This window comes from Prionailurus viverrinus, chromosome A2 (genome assembly GCF_022837055.1).
Source record: "Prionailurus viverrinus isolate Anna chromosome A2, UM_Priviv_1.0, whole genome shotgun sequence".
NCBI lineage: Eukaryota > Metazoa > Chordata > Mammalia > Carnivora > Felidae > Prionailurus > Prionailurus viverrinus.
The window spans coordinates 122259205-122284562 of NC_062562.1; the positions used below are offsets into that span (position 1 = coordinate 122259205).

The following is a 25358-nucleotide window of genomic DNA, read 5'->3' on the forward strand; positions in this document are numbered from 1 at the left end:
TTTCTGATGGGTTCCCCATCACACACACATTTTTATGCACATTATGATTAGTAAGACAAGATCCACACCCATCGTCACGGGTTTTCCTCATTCATGAAGTAACTCCTACTTCTCTGGGTTGTTGGGAAGTCATCGTCTCCGTTTGATGCAGTGTTAGGGGGTCCCGTCAGACTAGGTTTGTTTGGGCGAAGCAAGGACACGTATGCACAGCTATATATTTTTTTTTAAGTAAGGAAAACTGATTTTGAAGATACTGATGCCTACGCTGATGAATTATTATGCTGCACAGTGCCAGCTTCAAACAGAGGCTGATTTAGGGATTATTCATTCTCCCTGAAATTGTGGTGATTACCGGTGCCAGCCTGTAGCTCTAATCTGTAGGGTGGGGGTCCAGGGTCAAAGGAGACCTTACTGGCTTCACTTTACATTACAGATTACGTTCTGTAACTTCCATCTGCTTCCAGACCATTTAGTTTACCCCTAGACTTCATGGGCTGACATAGGTTAAAAAAGAAAGAAAACTTCATAGCAAAAATCTTTGATTGATAATCCTACTCCAAAGAAACAACCCTAAAGAATGTTCTATGTCCACAGAAACGTCATGTGAAATAATCACCACCACAACCGGTCTGGAAGACTGGATCTCTAACATTTGGAACATAATTAAGCAAATTCTCTAACCAACAGAATTCAAACGATAATGATGAAGCCTATGTAACAATGTGGGAACATGTCTGATTGAAAGAAACCACAAACGTCCACTGTGATCATAACCATGTAATTTTCCAGAAGGAAATCCTGACGCATGGCTACAGCATGGATGGACCTGAGGACATCATGCTAAGCGAAGTGAGCCAGTTACGCAAAAAGAAATGCTGTGTGATTCTACTTATATGAGGTACTTAAAATAGTTAGAATCCTAGAGACAGAAAGGGTGGCTGCCAGGGGCTGGGAAGAGGGGAGAGTAGGGAGTTCTCTCATGGGTCTAGAGTTTCAGTGTTCTAAGAAGAGAATTCTAGAGATGGATGGTGGTGATTATTGTGCAACATGACAAATATATTTAATGCCACTGCACCGTTCACTTAAAAATAGTTAAGATGGTGGGGCGCCTGGGTGGCTCAGTTGAGCGTCCAACTTTGGCTCAGGTCATGATCTCACAGCTTGTGGGTTCGAGCCCCGTGTTGGGCTCTGTGCTGACGGCTCAGAGCCTGGAGCCTGCTTCGGATTCTGTGTCTCCCTCTCTCTCTGCCCCTCTCCCCCCCCTTGCTCTGTCTCAAAAATAAACATTAAAAAAATTAAAAATGAAAATAGTCAAGATGGTAAATTTTATGTATATTTTACCACAATAAAAACAATTGGGAAAAAATGTCACGAAGTAGGTAAAACGGGAAGATGGCATGCAAAAATGAACTGTTACTATTGTGTTCTGTATACGCATTATCTTTAAAATTTCCTTTAACGTTTATTTATTTTTGGGACAGAGAGAGACAGAGCATGAACGGGGGAGGGGCAGAGAGAGAGGGAGACACAGAAACGGAAACAGGCTCCAGGCTCCGAGCCATCAGCCCAGAGCCTGACGCGGGGCTCAAACTCACGGACCGCGAGATCGTGACCTGGCTGAAGTCGGACGCTTAACCGACTGCGCCACCCAGGCGCCCCTAAAATTTCCTTTAATATAGCAATACTACTGCTTTCATAACAGAAAGCACTGACAGAAAAAAAAAAATCAGGGAAAAAATTTTTGAGATCTTTGGGTAGTTGTTATTTGCCCCAGGAAGTACCCAGGTAGTCATGGGAAAAACTTGTTTAACATCCTCGCGCTTACTTTATAATTTGCTATTGTTTTATTTTTTTTTTTAATTTTTTTAACGTTTTTATTTATTTTTGAGACAGGGAGAGACAGAGCATGAACAGGGGAGGGTCAGAGAGAGGGAGACACAGAATCTGAAACAGGCTCCAGACTCTGAGCTGTCAGCACAGAGCCCGACGCAGGGCTCGAACTCATGGACCGCGAGATCGTGACCTGAGCCGAAGTCGGCCGCTTAACCGACTGAGCCACCCAGGCGCCCCTATTTGCTATTGTTTTAAAAAATTTTTTACTACAGATCATTGGGGGCTCATAACCTTTCCAGTTTTAGGTTTTAGTTTAGGTTTACGTTTTAGGCCGGTCTTGGGTGCAGTCCATTCGATTTTCAGGCTGAGGGACTTGTGCCGGGATGGCCCCTGGGGCCCCGCAGCTCTTCAAGAAGCGCATCTGTGTGGTCACAGGAGCCCCGGCCTCCTCACCAGCTTATTCCATTTGCACGAAAACTCCTCCCCATGGACCTGGGAGAGTGATCCTGGTTTTGCCTTTCAACTCCAGGGCTAGGGTGGTTTTTTTTTGCTTTTTTTTTTTTTTTTCTGTAAGTGATCAATTAATCACTAGAAATAGACATGTGGTGCACCTGGAAGTGGACCAAAATATCCAGGAGCCAAATGCTTCCAGTCCGGCAGCAGAAGGGGACACCTGGCGAAGGCTCGTGGGCCCAGCTTGGTGTGGAGCAGGAGACGGGGGCTCCTGCTCCCGTCTGGACTGTGTGAGGAAGACCTGGATGTGCCTCCCGCTGTTCGGTGAGTGACACTTAAATGGTAGCACTGTTTGGGGATAACGATGAAAACTAACGGCTATGCTTCTCACTGACAGAGCTAGACTGTTCCAAGAAGCTTGAGGTGGACTACTTTTGGACTTGACTTTGAGAACTTCCAGGCCCATATTTGACCTTGTTGGGAAGTTCCGTAAGCCCAAGCGTTGAGAAGAGAACCACCTGGGCGGTCCATCGTGAACTGAAATGAACAACGTCGGTTTCACGGTAACTGGCGTATACTGAGCAGGGACCCTGCGCCGGACGTTGCTGTGCTGCTTACCATGCGTCAGCACGTCTGGTCCTCACAACCACTCTGTGAGCAGTACTCTAGGATTCCCATTTTTCAAAAAGCAAATTAAGATTCCTCCAGTCTTAGGTGCTGGCCCAAAGCCACCTAGTGACTTGACCTGGCTTTTTTTTTAGAAGTTCCAAATCAGCACAGACATGCCATAAATCCAGGTCTGAAATATGGGACCTGTCATTTCTTTCCCTAAGCCAACCAAAATGTCCTGTGGGAGGAAACAGTCCTAAGTCTGTGGCTTTTTTTTTTTTTTCCAATTTTCAATGGATTTCTTCTTCTTGATTAGGAAAGGTCTCCTCTTCTTGTACAGAAACTCACCAGTGAGTAATGGAGAACCTTTCCGGCAAATTAGGAGACTTGAGAAATAGAAAATCCTTCATTTACCGTTGGAAGACCAGCGCATTTCCAAATAGACTTTAAGCCAACACTACATAAATTCGAATTTCCTTAGAGGCAGCAGTTTTAATGTTGTGAATCTCTAAGAGCAGTACTATTGGGTGGTTCCTGAGTAAACTTGAGACTCTCAGAAGTTTAGTGTTAGTGGTTTAATAAAACCCGAATCTGTATAGTTCTTTTAGCCGGGAAGTCGGAGGTCGAAGCACCCCTGGCCATCAGCTCACCACGCTCATTCCACATCGGTTGCCCAGAATCTCCGGTAGAGACAGTCACCCCCTGAAGCAGCCACTCTTACTTAGGTGAGTAGTCGGGTCTGGGGTGAGGGCAGAGGTGGGGGGGAGCTACCAAAGCAGTCCCTTAGGGGGACGGCCACCACGTGGCTGAAGGGCTGGATAGGATTTTCAGAGTTAACTTCCTAAATCGCACTGGGGCTGCTGTACAAAGCCAGACTGGGCCTCCGAGAACTCAAAGGTACTGTCGGTAGGCAACCCCCCCTGCTTCCCCTCTCCTGTTGGATCTTTGTCTTGCCACAGTGGATGAAAGGTCCACCTGGATCTTCCCCGCAGCAGTGAACAGCCCCAGAAAGGAGTCCGTGTGGAACATGGCCCGCCAGGGCTCACTAGAGCGCGGGGGTGAGGGCCCAGGGGCCATATCCTAACCCCAGCCACCCCTGACCAAGTCTGTTCCTCTAAGAAGCCAGCTGTGTGGATTCACAGGTCAGATGGAGGGAAAGGCCTCAGTTACTTCCTCGGCTTTTCTTGGTCCCTCGGTAGGTGGAGAGGCCTGCGAAGGACCATGCCGATGACTGCTCTGGCCTCCCTCCCCAGCCTCTTCACAGCACCGCACCCCAGGGCCCCACCCGATGCAGTGGGTGTCTCTGAAGGGAGTCAGGCATGCAGTGCAGGGATCCCAGCACGCCTACCAGGCTGAATCCCTTTTAAAAACCCCAGACTCGGGCAATTAGAAGGAGTGTTTTCAATATTTTATTAACAAATAAATTGGTAGAAGAACAATTTCTCTGGTAATCTCACCGCCCCCCCCCCCCCCACTCCCATTTAACGTCCAGCATGTGGCCGCCATGATGGTCGGTGTCTAACCTGCTCTGCTAGCTGGGTTCTCAGCAGCCCCCTCGGCCTAGTTCAGTCATCCTCCCAAGGACTTTGGGGCAAGGAGAAAACTCCCCTCCTCAAGAGGGCGAGAGAGAGACAGAAGCTTCTGCTTAGAGGCCAGGGCCACAAAGGCAAGCCAGGCCTTATTCCTTTTGGAGGAGGGGTACAGGTTCTTCTTCTTAGGGCAGAGCACTTGTGCCCGCCCCCATCCGCCTTCCCGAGGAGGTGAGCCCAGCGTGAGAAAGCCCTGAGCAGAAACTCAACGTTACAAGGACACCACTCTTTTCTCTTAGACCTGCTAAGAAGGCACCCGGCGATCTCTGTCAGCAGAGTGAGACTTTAGGACTAAAACAGAAGCCTAGGAGGAGCCCTTGTCTTGGCAAAACCTTGGGTGGATCAAATCGCAACACTGCACAGACCTAGTAACTACAGTGGTGAGGTGAGCAGACCGTCAACCTGTCGGGGAGTACGGAGGAGGAAGAGACTATTCCAGGTAAAACACTTGGTCGTCGAGGACCTTTTGTCCAAGAAGCTTGGCACTAGCTCTATACCATGGCCTCAATTCTTCCACGAAGACAGCGTGACCAACTCATCTCCGGGGTCCTCAGGGCAGGCGTTTGAGCTCAGTCTTCTTCCTCTAATGTCCGATAAAAATAACCCTACACGTGCATTACGTCTCTTCATAGTGTATTTACAGTAAGTAAAACGGCCCGCCAGGCACACTCATGCCCTGCAAAATTGTAACAGCTGCTCAGGGACGCTCGTGCCCGTCACCAAGGCAGCAGGGTCCCCTGAGACTCCGAGAGGGACGAATGCACGGGGCGGCTGGCTCTGCTAGCGGGCCGCCCGGGGCCCACACCCCATGCACAGCAGTGGCCTCTCAGAAGCAGACGATCCGCTTCTCATCTTGGAAGACTTTGGCCTCCTCTGGCTTTATCAAGTTTCCATTTAGGCTGTCGGGGAGAAACAACACAAAACATTAGCGGTTTGTAGGAGCCTTCCCGGGACGTGTTCCCGACACCCTCCTGTTCTTCACGTGGCCCAGAAGTTCCGGAACATGCTCCATTCAGGCACTTGCTTGGTAAGATTACTCCCTTCCAGCTGTCGTCGCTCTATGAACTGGCTCTCACTAAGGTCACCAATAGCCTCTAGGAGCCTGAACTTCATGACCTTGTCTCAGGCCTTGTCTGTCCTGTCCTTCACGGGCGTTTGGCTGTTCTCTCCCCTGCCTCCTTGAACCACCACATTTGCTCGGCTTGATTTCTTGCTCTCTGGTTTTCTCCTGTGTCTGCCACTCCACCTCCGTCTCCTCTCCCATGGTCTCCCACACGTGACCTCTAGATACTGGATTCCTCTAGACTGGGGGCTTGGCCCTTTTCCCCAGCTGACCTCATCCCTACGTGAGTGGACCTGCGGCCCAGACCTCTCCCGTGTGGCTCCACTTACTTGACATCTTCACTTGGATGCCGCCCAGGGACCCTGGCTCAGTGCACGGGACCACTCTTTATCCACCTGTGCAAGGTAGCGACCTGGGGGTCGGCCTTGACCCCCTCATCTTCGTAGTCTATCTTATTCCCTAAACATCCCCAGAGTGCCTCCCTGGGACCTTTCCACGTCCTCACCACCACCATGGTGGTCTGAGCACCATCGTCTCTTCTCTGGAGCGCTGCAGTGCCCTCCTGCCTGGTCCCTTTACATGTACTCTTCTGGCCTCTTCAAATCCATTTTCCTGGAGGAGCCAGAATGGTCTTTGTAATGCAAATCTGATCATATCCCTCTTTGCTTCACACCCCTCCACGACTTGCCATTGCTTTTAGGATATAGACCCGAATACGTGGCACGACCCACAGATCTCTTATGGTTTAGTCTACCCCCTCTCCTCTGCCCCCTGTTGCCCCTTCTCCTGCACCGTCTGAACCCCAGGGCCCATGGACATCTTGCCGTTTTTCAAGGGCACCAGGCCCCTTCCTGCCTCCGAGCCTTGGCATTATGCTATTCCCTCTACCAGTCAGCCAATCAGACCTTCACATTTACTCAGCTGAATTTTGTCTAACAGACTTGGTGGCAGCATTGGGATCTGAAGCGAACTTCCTCCGGCCTCCGGGGCCAAGAAGACCCACAGGCAGGGCACCCTGCCAGCGCACTTCTGAGTTCAAGGTCAGCCTCGCCCGTTTCCCCATGTTTCCGGGGTGCCACCGGGGAGTCTCTCTCCATTCGTCCTCCCCTCCTTGCACCGGAGCTCCCGCCCTAACAGGCTTGCCAGTCTAGGGTTAACGGGTCAGCAAATAGCGATGGGGGTGGGATGGGGGGCGGTTCTCACGGAGCGCCAGCCCTTACCCTTGGGTCAGCCCGCCAGTTCACATTGGAATTCCTCCTCAGCTCCCATCCGCAGTCCCCATTTCCAGTCTGCAGTCTCCGTAGTGGAGACCACTGGGCGGGTCCGTGCTGGGAATGGCCGGTGGTGGGCACAGCCTTCTCTCCGCCAGCCCAGTCCACAGTTAACAGGTTTTGGTTACCGCTGGCGTGTGAAGGTTTGTGTTGTTTGGTGTAAACAAAGGCTCAGCTAACGGGATCTTTAAATTTTACAGACATGCCACCTTCCAGCCCACCTGCCCATTTTATGTCTGATCACGATGGGGCCAGGACCTGTGAATCCCTACTGAAATGGCAAAACGTTACCAAAAACCACCTAGAAATACAACGGCCACTATGGGGGACGTTCCCATTAGGCGTGAGGGCATTTAGAAGCACATCTGAGAGCACGGCTTCCCCAAGTAAAACGCATTGGGATACCTGCGTAAAGCAGCAGCTCTGAAAGGTTTCAAGATTCCAAAAACAGTTTCATTAAAAGGTTAATTAAAAGATTTAGCAAAAGACTAAATATGACACCACAAATATTAGTAATGTAGGGTCTTTGCATCTGCGTGTTTGTATGTACGTTATAAACACGACATATTGTTCCACCTCTGGATGGTACTGCTGACGTTAATTTGTAAAAGAGCTCTGGTTAGTTGGTTTTGTAGGGGCCAAGGACAGGCTGCTCCAAAATGTGCTGCGCTGGCATCCTGAAAACATTTGTTGTAATGTTTTTCTTTCTTTTTGAGAGAGAGTGAGATACAGAATCCGAAGCAGGCTCTGAGCTGTCAGCACAGAGCCCCACAGGGGGCTTGAACTCGTGAACCGTGAGATCATGACCTGAGCCAAAGTCAGATGCCCAACCGACTGAGCCACCCAGACGGCCCCACGGCATACTGATTATTTTAAATAAAACTTATTTAAGAGACAGCCTGCGCAAGAAGGGCATTCAGACCCTCCTCTGTCCCCTGGAAGCAGGAAGTAAATCTCCCATCTGAAAGATTACCCTCCCTTTACCAGGGAGATAAAGAGACCTTGTTACCAGATAGGAAATTTAGAGGCAAGAAAGCTGTATAAACACCCCTTGTTAATTTTTACTAATATATATCACACCCCAAATTCTGTCGACAATTCCTTACTAATTGGAACTCCTGAAGTTGAGTTTTCTTTGTCCTGCGGATTTTTTTTTATGTTTATTTATTTATTTTTTAGAGAGACAGGAGGAGACACAGAATCAGAAGCAGGCCCCAAGCTGTCAGCACAGAGCCCGACGCGGCGCTTGAACCCATGAACCGTGAGATCATGCCCTGAGCCCAAGTCGGTCCCTTAACCTACTGAGCCACCCAGGTGCCCTGACCTGTCAATTCTTCATGGATTCATTTATTGTCTCTCTGTCTACAAAGTAGAACAACTGCCTGCCTTGGCCATTTGGGCCCGCTGTGCACTCATAATAAAACTCTGTGGTTTTCTCCCCTGGTTAATCTGTTTTATGCAAATTTAACTCTCAGCCCAGCTGGAAGACCTTGAAGGGTAGAGGACGAATTTCTCCTTCCCTTTGGTTGGCGTTATCGGCAGGATACTAACTCACGGGACAGGTGCCTGCCTGGTATTGCTGCAGCTGAGATCCTGGGACATCTGACATGCGGCCAGCAGAAGGTGAGATTTCTGACCACGTCAGCCTCCAGCCACCTCTGTCTGCGGGGTCTGGTGGAAGGAGTGTGGTAAGAATCCTTCTGTCTCCAGATTTAGTTAGCAGGAGAAAATACTGTAGAACCAGTTCCTTGGGTGTAGCCACTTCCGGTAAAAACGTGGTAGAATACTCCTTGGCTACTGATCATTTCCTCCCGGAGACGGTCACTGTTTTGTCTGTGTCTTCTGTGTTGAGTGTCACGGAGAGGAATTACCGTAGGACAGAACACAGGTATGGGCCCTGTAAACCCGCCGCTGGGGCCCGCCTCACAGACTAGCGAGGTCCCAGTCGCATCGGACCCGTGGCCATTTACACAAACCTTGCTGTGGTTAACGCGCACATGGGGGTACAGGCTGTTGCTAGGAAACATCTTGGAAGCGAAAGCCACGAGTGGTCACAAGTCAGGCACCTAAAAGCTGTTCGAGTGCTTGTCATCTAACTCAAGGAACCCCCAGTAGGAGAAATCGGTCATGGAACGGGGTAGATTAAGCAAACATCTGGGGGGCAAGGTACACTGTGAAACACCGAAGGCACATCTCTCCTACGGATTAGTTTGGCCCCAGAGACCCAAGGCGTAGGCAGGGCTGTTAATATGAATATGAGAGAATTTTGCTTTTATCTGGTTCTGTGTCCTAAGAGCTTGGCTTTGTGACCTTTCTCTGGTTTCTGTCACATGGAGGGCGCAACTACCAGGGTGCACCGTGGTGGCCAGTCCAACAGACTGGGGACCCAGAAACACAGTTATAAGCAGCGTGCTCTGTCGGGGCCGTGCCGCCTCCCAAGAAAGTGTCAGGAGAGGTCCGAGCCCATAAGGGCCTCTGTTGCCTCAACCGCTTGCTTGTCAAGTGCTGGGAAATGCCACTCCATTAGCGTCTGCCTGTCCCAGATGAGCCTGGAGGTGTCTCACATTCTGGGGAGACGGGAGACACGGCACACGTGACCTCATTCTTCCGGCCGGCACAGTGAAGCTGTCTGCTTTCTCAGCCTGGTCCTGGAAGTAAACTTTTGGGTCACGGGGGCTGCCTCGTCTCTGCCCCTCTGGGACACACCTCTTTGGAGTTTTCCGTTAAGCCGCTTATGGTTTTGAGTCGCTACTGTAACATCCTATTTGTCAATGGCCAGGTACCAGATCGTTTAAATTGGCTATTGGAAAAAAAAAAAAATTCTTTATAAAAAGCTCTCAGTTATCTTAGAACGGCTAGCCTTAGGGATTCCCTTGACAACATAAAAGAACAAAAACTAGACTTAAGACAGATAAGTGTCCACCTCCGATGAAAACTCCCCTCTTAACATCCAGCCTGACCTCTAGGTTCAAAGTATAAAGGCTACTCTTTATATTTACTCTTTCAGTAAATGCTGAAAGCCAGAAAGTGACTTTAACAGAAGCACCAAGCACCTAGGACGACACAGGAGGGCTTGGTTTACCGTGATCGACCTCTGTCGGCCTTAGACTTTTTTTGGACGATTGCCTTTGCAGATGTCTCCTGCCCCAATTCATGCCCCCCAAACGGCAGGAAATCTTCTCTAAAGCCCTTTTTCCTCCACTTTCAGAAGATCCTACCAAATTTAGAGAAACATTAAAAAGATTTGACTATTCACCCACCTCCCCTTCACAGAGGAAAGAGATGACCAATAACATTTCTGCTTGGCCTTCTGACAAATGATCAGAGGAAGGTTGGTGTTCAGAGGCTAATAGAAGCCAAGGTTGACGTGTGTAACCGTGAAGAAGCTTTTTGTTAAAATGCTTTGTACCATTCTGTTCATTCCCATTAATCCCCCTGATATATAGAAGCAAATTTAGGGGCACCGGGGTGGCTCAGTCAGTTAAGCCTCTCTTGGTTTCAGCTCAGGTCATGATCTCACAGTTTGTGAGTTCAAGCCCCACATCGGACTCTGTGCTTACAGCACAGAGCCTGCTTGGGATTCTCTCTCTCCCTACCCCTTCCTGGTTCGCTGTCTCCCTCCCTCTCCCTCAAAAAATATATAAAAATAATTTTTAGGTGGCTCAGTTGGTTGAGCTTCCGACTTCAGCTCAGGTCATGATCTCACAGTCCATGAGTTCGAGCCCCGCGTCGGGCTCTGTGCTGACAGCTCAGAGCCTGGAGCCTGTTTCAGATTCTGTGTCTCCCTCTCTCTGACCCTCCCCTGTTCATTCTCTGTCTCACAAATAAATAAACGTTAAAAAAAAAAATTAAAAAAAAATAATCATTTTTTAAAAAAAGCAAATTTAGTTAAAAAAGTGGGCCTGTCTCTTGATATTCAGGCTGGAATCTGGTTCTTTGGAATCCATCTTTGTCTTACAAATCTCTACAAAACCAGACGTGCAACTCCACAAACAAATCAAAACCCACCTATCTTTACCTATCTCCAAACCTCTCTGGTTCCTCTCAAAATTTTTGTGGACATCATCAACGGTCAGGATATTGGGACAAAATTGCCATGTACTTAAGGAAAAAAGAGTACATTTTTCCCCAGAGGAATCAAGCATTTTATTTAATTATAACCAAGTACTCATGTATTCTCTCTTTAAATGCTGCGTGTAGGCAGAAATAATATTCAGGCCCATATTGAAAATACTGCCCTACCAGTTTCCAGAACATTATTCACCATTCAGGACCCAAGCTGTTGAGACTTAAAGTCACATTGGGCAGTGTACCACAGGATGCTAAATAAACAAGACTTCACCCATATCACTTTGAATTTCTTGATATCTTGCCCTGTGTTCTATCACCCAACAGAACAATTAATTCAGCTTCCTAGAAACATTTGAATAATAGGGCGCCTAGGTGGCTTAATAGGTTAAGCGACTGACTCTGGATTTCGGCTCAGGTCATCATCTCACTGTTCGTGGGATTGAGTCCGGAGTCGGGATCCTTGCTGACAGGGTGGAGAGACTGCTTGGGACTCTCTGTCCCTCCCTCCCTCTCTCTCTGCCCCTCCCTTGCTCACTTGCTCTCTTTCTTTCTCAAAATAAATAAGTAGACATTTTTTAAAAATTAAAAAAGAAACATTTAAATAATAGTTAGATATATGCCCAATAACCCCTCCATGTTTTCAAAAGTGAAGAATGTTACTAGCACAAAAAAAAAGGTAGAAAAAAAGAAGTCTTTGCATTCTTTCTCTGTCCCTTAATAGGTCTTTGAAATGTAAACACAGAGGTCTTCTTAAAATACAAACTGCTGGGGCACCTGGGTGGCTCAGTCTGTCAAGCGTCCGACTTCGGCTCAGGTCATGATCTCACAGTTTGTGGGTCTGAGCCCCGCATCGGGCTGTGTGCTGACAGCTCAGAGCCTGGACCCTGCTTTGGATTCTGTGTCTCCCTCTCTCTCCACTCCTCCCCAACTCATGCTCTGTCTCTCTCTCTCTCAAAAATAAACATAAAAAATAAAGTAACATACAAACTGCTAACAGGGATCTTGTGCCCAGACTCCAGCACCTCTGGTAACAGGCCAATAATGCTCCAAATCACCTCGGACAAAACTTAGATACGTTCTCTATAAATTTTCTACCCCCATCTTCTCTAGCACCTAAGAGCCCTTTTTTGAAATGCAAACTTTAGAGGGAAGTTGTTCATCAAAAAGAGAGAGAGGGATGTACTTGGAAATTGGGCCCATCATCTGTCTACAAACATTAGTAAATCTGAAAGCCATAAGAATTTGTTTGCATCTGTTCTGTGTATTTGTATGTGTGTCCGTGTATGTTGTAAATGTGTGATATTTTCTCTACCTCTGGATGGTATGGTTTAAAGGGAAGCACCAGTAAGGATGGGGCATTCTAAAACTCAGAAAGCTAGACAGAAAAAACATTTGGGTTAAAGTGAGCTGGGAAAATATTTGGTGTTAAAGCTAATTTAAGGTTATTGGTTTAATTAAAATAGACCTGTCTTTAGAGTTACCAGCATTTAAAAAAAGTTTTTTTTTCTAATGTTTAGCGCTTTTTTCTAATGTTTGTTTCTTTTTGAGAGAGAGAGACAGAGCTGAAGCAGGGAAGGGGCAGAGAGAGAGGGAGACACAGAATCCGAAGCAGGCTCTGAGCTGTCAGCACAGAGCCTAACATGGGGCCTGAACCCACAAAATGCGAGATCATGACCTGAGCTAAAGTTGGCCACTTAACCAACTGAGCCACCCAGGTGCCCCTGGAGTTATCAGCATTAAATATGAAACTTTTATTCTGCTTTTGTTTACTGAAAGTCAGATTAGTTTCATGATATCTCTGTTGCAAAATCTGTCAGAAAAAAAAAAAACTAAACAGAATAATGGTTGAGTTTGCCTATGAAGTTTTATGGGTACTCCGCATATAATTGTTAAGAACAAGTAAATTAAATAGATGTAAATAAGATTAAATAGATGTAAATAAGATGTAAAATAAATAAATAAAAGATGTAAATAAGATGTAAATAAGATAAATAGCTTCCAAATTCTTTTTTGGTGGTAACCCAAAACGTTAAAGTTTTGCTAAGTTACATGGTAAGGTAAATTCACTGAAAATCTAGATCACTTCCAAATAAGAAAACACTAAGGTTTATCCACTTTTCTCTTTAGTTTCTCTGTGTGCAACAGATTTGCACGTGTTAGCAAAACCTGTTTTGTGCTCTTGTACCATGAAAAAACACATTTCTAACTATGAAAGGTATTCATAAATTCACCAATCTCGGGGCGCCTGGCTGGCTCAATCAATAGACCATGTGACTCTTGATCTCAGGGTTGTAAGCTCAAGCCCCAGGTTGGGCATGGAGGTTAAAAAATTAAAATATAGGGGCACCTGGGTGGATCAGTCAGTTAAGCGTCTGACTTCGGCTCAGGTCATGATCTCGCGATTTGTGGGTTCGAGCCCTGTGTCAGGCTCTGTGCTGACAGCTCGGCACCTGCTTCGAATTCTGGGTCTCTCTCTCAAAAATAAACATTAAAAAAAAAAAAAAGGCATCTGGGATCCCAATTAAAAGGGTCCTGTTGGTCACAGTCTAGAGCCTGGTGGTGATTAGGTATTTTGGAAACATCACCAGAGAAAAACAGCTCTTGAGCCCCATTGGAAAGGACCTTACAAAGCACTCCTGACCATGGACAGTGCTGCACAATCAGAAGGCACTGAGCCTAGGGTACATATGACATGGCTCAAGCGGGCTCCACCTGAGCCCTGGTCCCATACAGACGCTGGAGACCCACAAATCAAACTGACAAGGAAAAGAAACAGCCGCCCCCAAGGTAGACGGCTTCTGCCCAAGACACCTGATCAAGGCTTCATACATGAACTGAACATGACACGCTTTCTCCTCTTTCCTTCACTCTGGCATCGGCTAGGAAAGGTAATGCCCTTATCTTTATGTCCCAGGCCACTGGGACACCCTCTGGACCTTGGAGCCACTTTTTATTTCAGGCCGGGAGAAAACTCTAACTTTTATCGTTGGTCAACTCCTGTGAATTTACACCATGAGTTGGAAAGGACCTCCCAGGAGGCTTTCATGATTCAGGACTCTGTTTGGCAGACCCCTACTTCTCTGTTTAGGGATAAATACAAACGAAGCTATGAACAGGAACTTCTCCTTAATTCTTGAAATTCTTGCAACAACTGCCCAACAGTGATCCCTAGACTCTCTGGCCAGTGTTGTTCTTGAGAACAGAATAGCCCTTGATTATCGTTTAGCTGAGCAAGGAGGTGCCACCTGGATTACACTCCTGGGAAAGTTGAAACTCAATTACATCATATCCCAAAACAAGGCGCTTGCCTTAAGAAGATGACTCCTTCCACAGGGTCTTTCTTTGATTTATCTGATTTTGACGGCATTGGAGACCAGGGCTTCAAAGTACCCTGCAAACATTGGGGAGGACCCTGCTTATCATAATCATAAGAATCTCCCTGGTGCGTTATATTTTCTTAAATGCTTTAAATGCATGTTTGAGGCCACCAACCGCTAAGCAAATGGTCTCCCTCAGCCTGGACCGTCCAAAAAGGTACCAAGAGGACAAAGTGACTTAACAGAATGTAAACCTGAGCTCGTAACCTGTGACTGTCACAGAGACAAAGCGAAAACATCAGGACCTGAGAATGCCACGCACAGGATCAACAAAGGCTTCGAGAACTACAGAGCAGTAGCTGAGAGGGGCGCTAATGCCCTAAAGTTTGATCACAGCTCTCAGCGAAGCGGAGAGGCCAGTCCGAAAGGGGACCACTGTTTTGTTTTTTGTAAATTTTTTTTAATGTTTATTTATTTTTGAGACAGAGCATGAACGGGGGAAGGTCAGAGAGAGAGAGGGAGACACAGAATCTGAAGCAGGCTCCAGGCTGTCAGCACAGAGCCTGACGAGGGGCTCGAACTCACGAACCGTGAGATCGTGACCTGAGCCGAAGCCGGATGCTTAACCGACTGAGCCACCCAGGCACCCCGGGGACCACTGTCACACATGCACACAGGCCCAAAATAGCATCGCTTAGGTTAAGGCCCCAAATCGGTAAACCAGTTAATACCTAACCTAACTCCAACCTAATTTTAACACCCCAGGAATGAATGTAGCCTTTAATCAGTCAGCATAGAATTTCCTGGTCAACACTAGGAAATTTACTGTCAGACCTTCCTGCTCCCCCTAGGAGGGCAACCTTGCTTACAACGATGTACTCCCTGCTAATAAAGGCAGAAGACATCAACAAGGAAGAATTTAAGAACCTTTCTCTTGTTTGGCTCAGCAGAGCTCCCCTCTACTTTCTGGAAGGGATGCCGCCCAACTCAGGAACTGCTTGCTAAAGCCCATCAGACCTTCACCTTTACTCACTTGACTTTTTTTTCTTTTTTAAACACCATGACCCAGGCTCCACCCTCAAAGAGCTCACAGTCTGGAGCAGACAGCCTCCCAGGAAGCTACTCCAGCGGTATGATAGATGCCACGCAATGTCAGGGCATTGTTCACCCTGCCTCCTGTCTCTGAAGCAGAACTCACTTGGGGCATCAGACCGCAAGTTCTCATGGGACAGGGATGAGGTAGAAATCAATATCAGCATGAACAACGAGTCCCTGTGCCCCTGGTGACTGCGGACAGAGCTGCTCCCTCATCCCCACAGCCCTGGACAGGGCCGACGCGACAGGACGTCACTACGCCTGGTTCCATGACATCACTCACACACACATGCCTCCTTCAGGCCCTGGGTAGCACACCTTCAAGCTAAAGACACCTGGCCCTGCACACGTAGTTCCTTGTATAGGAACAGTGGTCCTTCCAAGGCAACAAATGCACATTTTTCAAGCCGGACAGAGTTAAAGCAGCTACGTGTTCTTACACCTGTCCTAATCAGCCTCCGAGAAAAGTAGAGGCCAACCGTTGTCTGCAAACTTCTGCAGCCTGGCCTGCCCCCTCCTCCCCCTCTGCCTGCTGTTCTCGAACCACAGAGTCAGCAAGAATTGACGTGCTTCTAGGGAAGGGACCACGGGCAGGAGGGGGCCTGGCGATTAATGCAAACCAGAGTTCCAACAGCTCCCACATGCCTTGCGGACTCAGGAGCGGGCACAGGGTCACACGCACCTAAGCCCCAGCGTCCTCCGTCAGCCTTGCTGGAGCTGGGCTCTCCCCTCTAGGACAGCGTCTTCCAAATGTTTTTTCAAGCACAACCCAAACGAGAATTACATTTTACGTCTTGAACCAGCATCCACGCAGGCACACATACCCACATCTGACCCAAGATTATAAAATAATACTTTGTGCTGTGCACGGTGACTTTTGGTGTCCTGCTCGACCTCATTTTCCAAATAATATGCTGGTTGCAACCTGCCCAACTGATTTTATGATGCACTAACAAGTTCCAAAGCAAAGTTTAAAAAATGCTGTGCTGGGAGCCCAGGTCAAGGAGCTGTACCTCGATGTACTTTTTTTTAGCTGGGAAATTCTCCCCCGGCAGGACGAAATGGGGTAGTTGATGAGTAACTACCCCCTGAGCTGAGGGTTTGAGTTCACGGGAAGGCTGCTCCTTGGACCTCAGGGAACCCACGGGGAGAGCGTGAACCCCTCCTGTGGCCCTTGTCCTCAAGGGAAATGTGGCTGTGCCCCCCACCCCGCTAGGTGCCCCACATGGTCACGCTGCAGGGCTGTGTCAGGCTGAGGCTCACGGCACACTCCAGAGCGCTGGGGAGCCTGCTCAGGGCCCCCTGTCCGCAGCCCCGGTGAGCCAGTGCTCTCAAACCATCAGGACCCTTTCTGTCCGCCTAACTGCCACATCCCCAGCACCCAGGCCGCTGCCACACCTGTCACTGATGGGAACACCCCCTACCCTGCCCACACAGTCCACAGGCCGGGACCCGCTTAGGAGGGATGATGTATGGGTCTTATGAGGCAATAACGATGTGGAGTGGGGCTCAGTGTTGTAGAAGCAAAACAATCCAGCTCCCTCCCACTAGCATAACAACTGTTCCAAGCAGAAATAGGAAGAAAGAACACAAGTCGGAGCAAATCCAGCAGAGAAGTGTCTCCTCAAGCCCGGCAAAGCCCAGAAAAGGAGAAGAAGGGGCCCCAAACGCCAGCTACCCCATCCACATCTCAGCCTCCTGAGTCCCCGAGTGATTCACTCTCAGCAGGATCCCTTTCCTGGGCCATCTGCCCCCGTGCATAGCGGGGAGGTAGAGGAGGGCAGGGCACCTGCGAGGGGAGCCCCGGGCCACAGAGTCAGGCAGCCTGGACCAGATTCCAGCTTCTCCTCTTAGGTGGCACCTTGGGCAAGTATTCCCTCACTGCTCTGGGGCTCAGTTTCTGCCTCTGTGAAGTGGAAATACTACCAGCCTGCTTTCCGGGACTACTGGAAACATGAGGAATAAGTGGCACATGCTCTAAATTGTGCCTGGCGCCCAGTTAGGGTGCTGAGTAGACAGTCAACTGTTCTCATTACTACGACTGGCGCATGTGTCTCACCAAATCTCCATTATGCCAGTGTTCCTCTGTAATGCGTCTGCCAGCTGGGCAATCCCCTTGGCCGTGATCTGGTTCTGGATAAGCCTGAAAGAAGAACATATCTTGTATCAGATACATGATACTGGATTAGATCTGCCCCCTCCGTTAAGGAGTGGTAAGGGCATGGTGGGCACGAGACGGGGTCCGGGGAAGCGCTGTGTCCACGTGATGTTTGATCTGGCTGAGGCTGTCCAGATCAGATCTACAGGGCATCTTTTAAGACGTTTAATTTTTTGGTACATTTCTAGAGTGAGCCTAATAGATCTGTGCACTCACACGTAGGTAATTTAATACATGAACCCAGATACGTATGTGTCGGCATTTTTCCCATTTTTTCCTGCGGGGAGGGAAGAGGACGATTCTCCTGCTTCCACTCGTGGGTCCCAGTGGGAAAGCATCGATAATGGGGCCTCTGAGGGCGCACCCCATTATGTCTAGTTGCAGTGATCCAAATGAAACCAAGGTTTCCAATAGAGCTGGGGAGCCCAGGCGATCTCTGAAGTGCTCCCCTGAGCAGCTATGCTTCCGACCCAAGAAATTCACCCAAGGCACTGAGGTGTCTCTGCTTCATCACAGGCCCCCTCCTCACTCCTGGCTATTGGTAGAATAAAAGCCTACTGCTCAACTTGACCCTAAGAAATCCTGGCCATGGACCCAAGAACGCAGCCCCACCAGGAAGACAGGGTTGCCCTGTCATGATTGATGAGATTATAGAAATTAGGCGACAAGGGGCCAACCCCATGAAGAGGCAGTCAGTGCAGTGGTTCAAAGCTCCCCTCCTACACACACACCCTCCACCCCCTACTTCTCAGCCACAGATCCTTTTTTTTTTTTTTTTTTTTTTTTTTTGGGACAGAGAGAGACAGAGCATGAACGGGGGAGGGGCAGAGAGAGAGGGAGGCACAGAATCGGAAACAGGCTCCAGGCTCCGAGCCATCAGCCCAGAGCCCGACGCGGGGCTCGAACTCACGGACCGCGAGATCGTGACCTGGCTGAAGTCGGACGCTTAACCGACTGCGCCACCCAGGCGCCCCATCAGCCACAGATCCTTGAAGAAATAAGCTTACACTATCTATGCCTCGGTTGCCTGATCTGTAAAATGGGAGTAACCGAGGTTTCAGTGGGAGGATGTATATGTAGGAAGTAGTCCTCACGGTCTCTGCCACAGCACCCGATGGCAGGGAGCGCCTGTCACCATTACTGCCCGAGCACACGGGGCTGTGGCTGTGCCGTGGAGGGGCCCCAATCTCCCAGCCACATGCCCCAAAGGGGGGCGCCTGGGCTCAGTGGCAGAGGTGATGACTCCCTGGTAAGAACGACCACAATGTAACTCGGACATTTTTGCAAGAGGAGCAAAGATAGAACCTAGAAGTGAGCAGAGAATCGTGCATTCAGCCAAACTCTGCTGCTTCCTAATCCCCTCCTTCACAATTGCCACCACCACCACCACCTACACTTTGCTGGGTGAGCTGCTTCCAGCCAAGACCTGGCAAGAGGCCGGGCAGGAAGGGAGCCAATGAGTATGGCAGTGCTCAGGCGCACCTGTCCCCTGGGGCCACCTTTGAAGACAAGGGCCAGTGTGATCTGTGCACCTGTTCTAGCTCTGTTCTCCCTCCAGGTCAGGCCCCAAGGGAAAGAGATAAAAGAAAGTCTACAGGCCAGGAAAACAACAGCAAAACAGACATAAAAGTAGCACAGTCTGGCTGTTTTGCAGAAATTAACAAGGTTATCTAAAACTCATACAGAGGGGCGCCTGGGTGGCTCAGTCGGTTAAGCGTCCGACTTCAGCTCAGGTCATGATCTCGCGGTCCGTGAGTTCAAGCCCTATGTCGGGCTCTGGGCTGATGGCTCAGAGCCTGGAGCCTGCTTCCGATTCTGTGTCTCCCTCCCTCTCTGCCCCACCCCCATTCATGCTCTGTCTCTCTCTGTCTCAAAAATAAATAAAACTTAAAAAAAATTTTAATAAAAAAATAAAATAAAAATAAAAATAAAACTCATACACAAGCACAAGGGACCCAGAATAGCCCAAACAACCTTGAGAAAGGAGGACAGAGTTGGGAGACTCACCCTTCCTGATTTCAAAACTTACTGCACAGTTAGAACAATCAGGACAGTGTGATCTTGGCATAAAGACAACCAAACGGATCAATGAACTAGAATAGAATGTCCAGAAATACACCCATACATTTATGGTCAATTGAGTTTTGGCAAAAGCGTCAGGGCCATTTAACAGGGAAAGACACTCTCTTCAACAAGCGGTGCTGGAACAGTGGGACATGCCAAAGAAAGAGTTTGGACCCTTTGCCTCATATCGCACACAACAATTAACTCCAGAAATTAGCATTTAGGATCAAAGACCTCACTGCAAGAGCAAAACTATAACACTTAAAGGAAATCTTAGGTGTCAATCTTTGTGACCTTGGATTACGCAACAGTTTCTCAGTAAAGTATCTAAAGCACAAACAAAGAAAAAATAAATTGGACTTCCATCAAAATGAACAGTGTTTGTGCTTTAAAGGTCACTAACAAGAAAGTAGAAAACCCCACAGAGGAAATACATGCAAATCACGTATCTAGTAAATGTCTAGTATGCAGGATGTATAAAGAGCTCCAATAATTCAGCAATAAAAAGGCAGATAACCCAGGTGGTCGGTTGGTTAAGCGTCTGACTCTTGATTTTGGCTCAGGTCATGATCTCAAGGTTTGTGGGTTCGAGCCCTGTTTTGGGCTCTGCGCTGACAGTGCCTGCTTAGGATTCTCTGCCCTTCCTCTGCTCGCACGTGTGCACCTGCTCTCTTCCCGCCCTCCCTCTCTAAACTTTAAAAAAAAAAAAAAAAAAGGCAAACAAAATTAAAAATGGGCAAAGGATGTGGAGATATTTCTCCAAGACAGACACACAAAAAGATGCCCCATGTCAGTCATGAGGGAAATGAAAATCAAAACCACAATGAGACACCACTCCACACCCACTAGGATGGCAAGATTCGAAAAGATAGACACTAACGAGTGCTGGTAAGGATGTGGAGAAATGGGAGCCTTCCTACGTGACTGGCGGGAACCTAAAGTAGAGCAGCCACTCTGGAAAACACTTCGGCAGTTCCTCAAAAAGTTCAGAACAGAGTGGCCATTTGCCCCGGCAATTCTATTCCTAAGCATACACCCAAGAGAAATGAAGACGCATGTCCACACGCGGACATGCACACGAATGTCAAAGGCAAAGGCAACGTTATTCACAACAACCAAAAAAGTAGAAACAACCCAAATGCCTACCAGCTGATGAACAGAAAAAATGTGGAATATCCATATAACGGAGTATCGGCCCTACGGCGCAATGAAGTTCTGACACGTTCTAGGATGTAGATGGGCCTTGAAAACCCACGTAGGTGAAAGAACACAGACAACGAGTCACACATTGTAGGATTCCATTTCTAGGAAATGCCCAGAACAGGCAAATCCACAGAGACAAAAAGTAGATTAAGGACTGGGGGAGAAGGATGGGGAGGCTTAATGCACACTGGTATATTCCAGTGGGGGCGGTGGGGAGGTAAAACTGTCCTACAACTAGATTGTGGTAATGGCTGCACAACTTTGTGAATACGCTAAAAACCACTGACCTATACATTTTATTGTCTTTTTCAGATTTTATTTTTTTAAGTAATCTCTACACCTAGCGTGGAACCGGAACTTCCAAACCTGGAGATTGAGAGTCATACACTCCACTGACCAAGCCAGCCAGGGGCCCCTGACCTGTACATTTTTAAAGGGTGAATTTTATGCACGTCCATTTTATCTTACAAAATATCTTCTCTTGGGGCATGTGGATGGCTCAGTTGGTTAAGCATCTGACTTTGGCTCAGGTCACGATCTTATGGTTCGTGAGTTTGAGCCCCGCGTTGGGCTCTCTATTAGCACAGAGTCCACTTCAGATCTTCTGTCCCTGTCGCTTTCTGCCCCTCCCCAACTCTCACTCACACGTTCTCTCTTAAAAATAAGTAGACTTTAAAATATACTAAAGAGAGAGAAATATATTACTGAGACAGCACATGCGTGCACACACGCAAGCATGAGCTAGGGAGGGGCAGAGAGAGAGGGAGAGAACCCAAGCAGGCTCCATGTGACAGCACAGAGCCCAATGGGGCTCGATCTCACAAAAATTGGGAGATCATGACCTGAGCTGAAATCAAGAGTCGGGTGCTCAACCGACTGAGCCACCCAGGCACCCCTCAAAAAATGTTTTTGCATTTAAGATTTCACTTTTTAATTTTTAAAAAATATTTATTTTTGAGAGAGAGAGAGAGAGAGAGAGAGAGAGAGGATAAGCAGGGGAGGGGCAGAGAGAGACACACAGAATCCGAAGGCAGGCTCCAAGCTCCGAGCTGTCAGTACAGAGCCCAACGTGGGGCTCAAAGCCACGAACTGTGAGATCATGACCTGAGCCAGAGTCAGACGCTTACCTGACTGAGCCACCCAGGCGCCCCTTAAGATTTTCTTTTTAAATAATCTCTGTACCTAACACAGGGCTCACACTTACAAAGCCAAGATCAAGAGTCGCATGCTCTATTGACAGTGCCAGCCAAGCACCCCATCTCAAAAAATATTTTTCAAAAGCAGAACAGGAGAATTACAGGCCAAAATCCCTCATGAAACTAGATGCAAAAATTCTCAATAAGATACTAGCAAATCAAATTCAACAGTACATTAAAAGAATTATTCACCATGATCAAGTAGGATTCATTCCTGGGCTGCAGGGCTGGTTCAGTACTCGCAAGTCAATCAATGTGATACACCACGTTAATAAAAGAGAGGATAAGAACCCTATGATCCTGTCAATAGATGGAGAAAAGCATTTGACAAAATACAGCACCCTTTCTTGATAAAAACCCTCAAGCAAGTTGAGATAGAAGGAACATACATTAACATGATAAAAGCCATATATGAAAGGCCCACAGCTAATATCATTCTCAATGGGGAAAAAGAGCTTTCCCCCTGAGATCAGGAACATGACAGGGGTGTCCACTCTCACTACTGTTGTTCAACATAGTGTTGGAAGTCCTAGTCTCAGCAATCAGCCAAAATGAAATAAAAGGCATCCAAATTGGCAAAGAAGTCAAACGTTCACTCTTTGCAGACGACATGATACTTTACCTGGAAAATCCAAAAGACTCCACTGAAAAACTGCTAGAGCTGATACAGGAATTCAGCAAAGTCACAGGATATAAAATCAATGTACAGAAATCGGCTGCATTTCTATACACCAATAATGAAGCAACAGAAAGAGGAAGCAAGGAATGGATCCCATTTACAACTGCACCAAAAACCATAAATACCTAGGAATAAACCTAACCAAAGAGGTAAAAGATCTGCATACTGAAAACTATAGAAAGCTTATGAAAGAAAGTGAAGAAGACACAAAGAAATGGAAAAACATTCCATGCTCATGGACTGGAAGAACAAATATCGTTAAAATGTCAATACCACCCAAACGGATCTACACATTCAATGCAATCTCTATCAAAATAGCACCAGCATTCTTCACAGAACTAGAACAAACAATCCTATCATTTGTGTGGAACCACACAAGACCTCGAATAGCCGAAGTAATGTTGAAGAAAGAAAACCAAAGCTGAGGCATCACAAACACAGACTTTAACTTTTACTACAAAGGTGTAAGGATCAAGACAGTATGGTATTGGCATAAAAACAGACCACAGATCAATGGAATAGAATAGAGAACCCAGAAATGGACTGACAAATATATGGCCAACTAATCTTCGACAATCAGGGAAGAACATCCAATGGAAAAAAGATAGTCTCCTTAGCAAATGGTGCTGGGGGAACTGGACAGCAACATGCAGAAGAAAGAAACTGCACCACTTTCTTACACCATACACAAAAAAAAAATTCAAAATTGATGAAAGACCTAAACGTGAGACAGGAAACCATCAGAATCCTACAGGAGAAAACAGGCAGCAACCTCTTTGATCTTGGCTGCAGGAACTTCTTACTTAACATGTCTCTGGAGGCAAGGCAATTGAAAGCAAAAATGAACTATTAGGACCTCATTAAGATAAAAACCTTCTCCACAGCAAAGGAAAGAATCAGCAAAACTAAAAGGCAACCAATAGAAGATATTTGCAAATGACATATCAGATAAAGGGTTAGTATCCAAACTCTATAAAGAACTTATCAAACTCAACACATGAAAAACAAATAATCCAGTGAAGAAATGGGCAAAAGACATGAACAGACACTTTTTCAAAGACATCCGGAGGGCTAACAGACACATGAAAAGATGCTCAACATCATTCATCATCAGGGAAATACAAGTCAAAACCACAATGAGATATTATCTCACACCGGTCAGAGTGGCTAAAATGAACAACTCAGAAAACAACAGAGGTTGGAGAAAGTGGAACACTTTTGCACTGCTGGTGGGAATGCAAACTGCTACAGCCACTCTGGAAAACAGTGTGAAGATTCCTCAAAAAATAAAAAATAGAACTACTCTACAACACAGCAATTGCATTACTAGGAATTTACCCAAAGGCTACAAAAATGCTGATTCAAAGGGGCACACACACCCCAATGTTTATAGCAATGCTATCAACAATAGCCAAATTATGGAAAGAACCCAAATGTCCATTGACTGATGAATGCATAAAGAAGATGTACAAACATAAAATGGAATACTACTCGGCAATGAAAAAGAATGAATCTTGACATTTATAACAATGTGGATGGAACTGGAGGGTATTATGCTAAGCAAAATCAGTCAGTCAGAGAAAGACATATACGATTTCAGTCATATGTGGAATTTAAGAAACACACCAGATGAACATAGGGGAAGGGAAGGAAAAAATAAGATAAAAACAGAGAGGAAGGCAAACCATAAGAGACCCTTAAATACAGAGAACAAACTGAGGATTGCTGGAAGGGGTGGGGTTGGGAGGTGGATTAAATGGGTGACAGGCATTGAGGAGGGCACTTGTTGGGATGAGCAGCGGGTATCATATACAAGAGATGAATCACTGGGTTCTACTCCTGAAGCCAAGACTATACTGTATGTTAACTAACTTGAAGATGGATGGATGGATGGATGGATGGATGGATGGAAGGAAGGAAGGAAGAAAAGGACTCAAAAAGAAAAAAAAAGGAAACAAAACAGATGAACATATGGGAGGGGGGAAAAGAAAAAGGTAAGTAAAACAGAAGAGACTCTTCAGCATAGAGAACAAACTGAGGGTTGATGGAGGGAGGCGGGTGGGAGATGGGCCACGTAGGTGATGGGCATTAAGGAGGGCATTTGTTGCAATGAGCACTGGGTGTTGTATGTGATGAATCACTGAATTCTACTCCTGAAACCAATATTGCACTGTATGCTAACTAGAGTAAAAATTTAAAAAAAACTTGAAAAGTAAATAATAAATAAAAGTAGCACAGCCTGAAATTCTGAGGTTCTCTGAGTTACCATAAATGTTTCAACGTCTGGTTGACTTTCAGCATCTCTGCCAAGCTCTCTGCCACTTCATCATCGAGTTCATTTTTGGTGAGCCTAGAAAAGAAAGCAAGTGTTTACTCAGGAGAACCCTACCTGGCACACATTTTTAAATGAGTTCTCAGAAGTGGGATCCCTGCCCAGATCTCTCCAGCTCATGCTGCTAATCGCTTGCTGAACTGAGCAAACAGCCAGGCCCCAACCCCAGCCTCTGAGCCCCATAGACAATAAATAAGGCTCATTTCTAGTGCAAATCCTGTCCCCAAGCTCCTACTCCTTAGTCCTGCTGCCACAGAGGAGCCCACGTTCCCTGCCCATCTTTGCTGCGCCCTCCGTTCTCACAGAAGCTAGGGGCTAAGGCCCACTTCCCCCAAGTCTCCCTGAACACCCCTGACAGCACGTTACCAAAAAGTCTGTCATATGAAGACCTAGAAAAGCCTGCCAACTGCACGTTAAAATGTGCT

At 47.2% G+C, this 25358-nt stretch overlaps 1 protein-coding gene and 1 long non-coding RNA gene across 11 annotated transcripts in view; one reads left to right on the forward strand and one right to left on the reverse strand.

The window, feature by feature from the left end:
* The first annotated feature begins 2036 nt into the window (after positions 1 to 2036).
* On the forward strand, positions 2037 to 16372 carry LOC125160116 (uncharacterized). 2 transcript variants are annotated; one of them, XR_007150139.1, is made up of 6 exons: positions 2037 to 2849; positions 3495 to 3620; positions 4724 to 5511; positions 5772 to 6587; positions 7998 to 8441; positions 15276 to 16372. It is a non-coding gene; the product is annotated as an uncharacterized LOC125160116 (long non-coding RNA). The 2 variants fall into 2 exon arrangements; XR_007150140.1 differs by having other exon boundaries at positions 6487 to 6587.
* NOD1 (nucleotide binding oligomerization domain containing 1) overlaps positions 5247 to 25358 on the reverse strand; it is a 75940-nt gene continuing 55828 nt past the window's right edge. For all 9 annotated transcript variants that reach the window (XM_047848746.1, XM_047848744.1, XM_047848742.1 and 6 more), the window contains 3 exons: positions 24868 to 24951; positions 17361 to 17444; positions 5247 to 5383 (listed from right to left, as the gene is read on the reverse strand). In XM_047848746.1, coding sequence (XP_047704702.1) covers positions 5311 to 5383; positions 17361 to 17444; positions 24868 to 24951 — 241 coding nt within the window. In that variant the 3' untranslated portion in view covers positions 5247 to 5310. The remainder of the gene's footprint in view (positions 5384 to 17360; positions 17445 to 24867; positions 24952 to 25358) is intronic.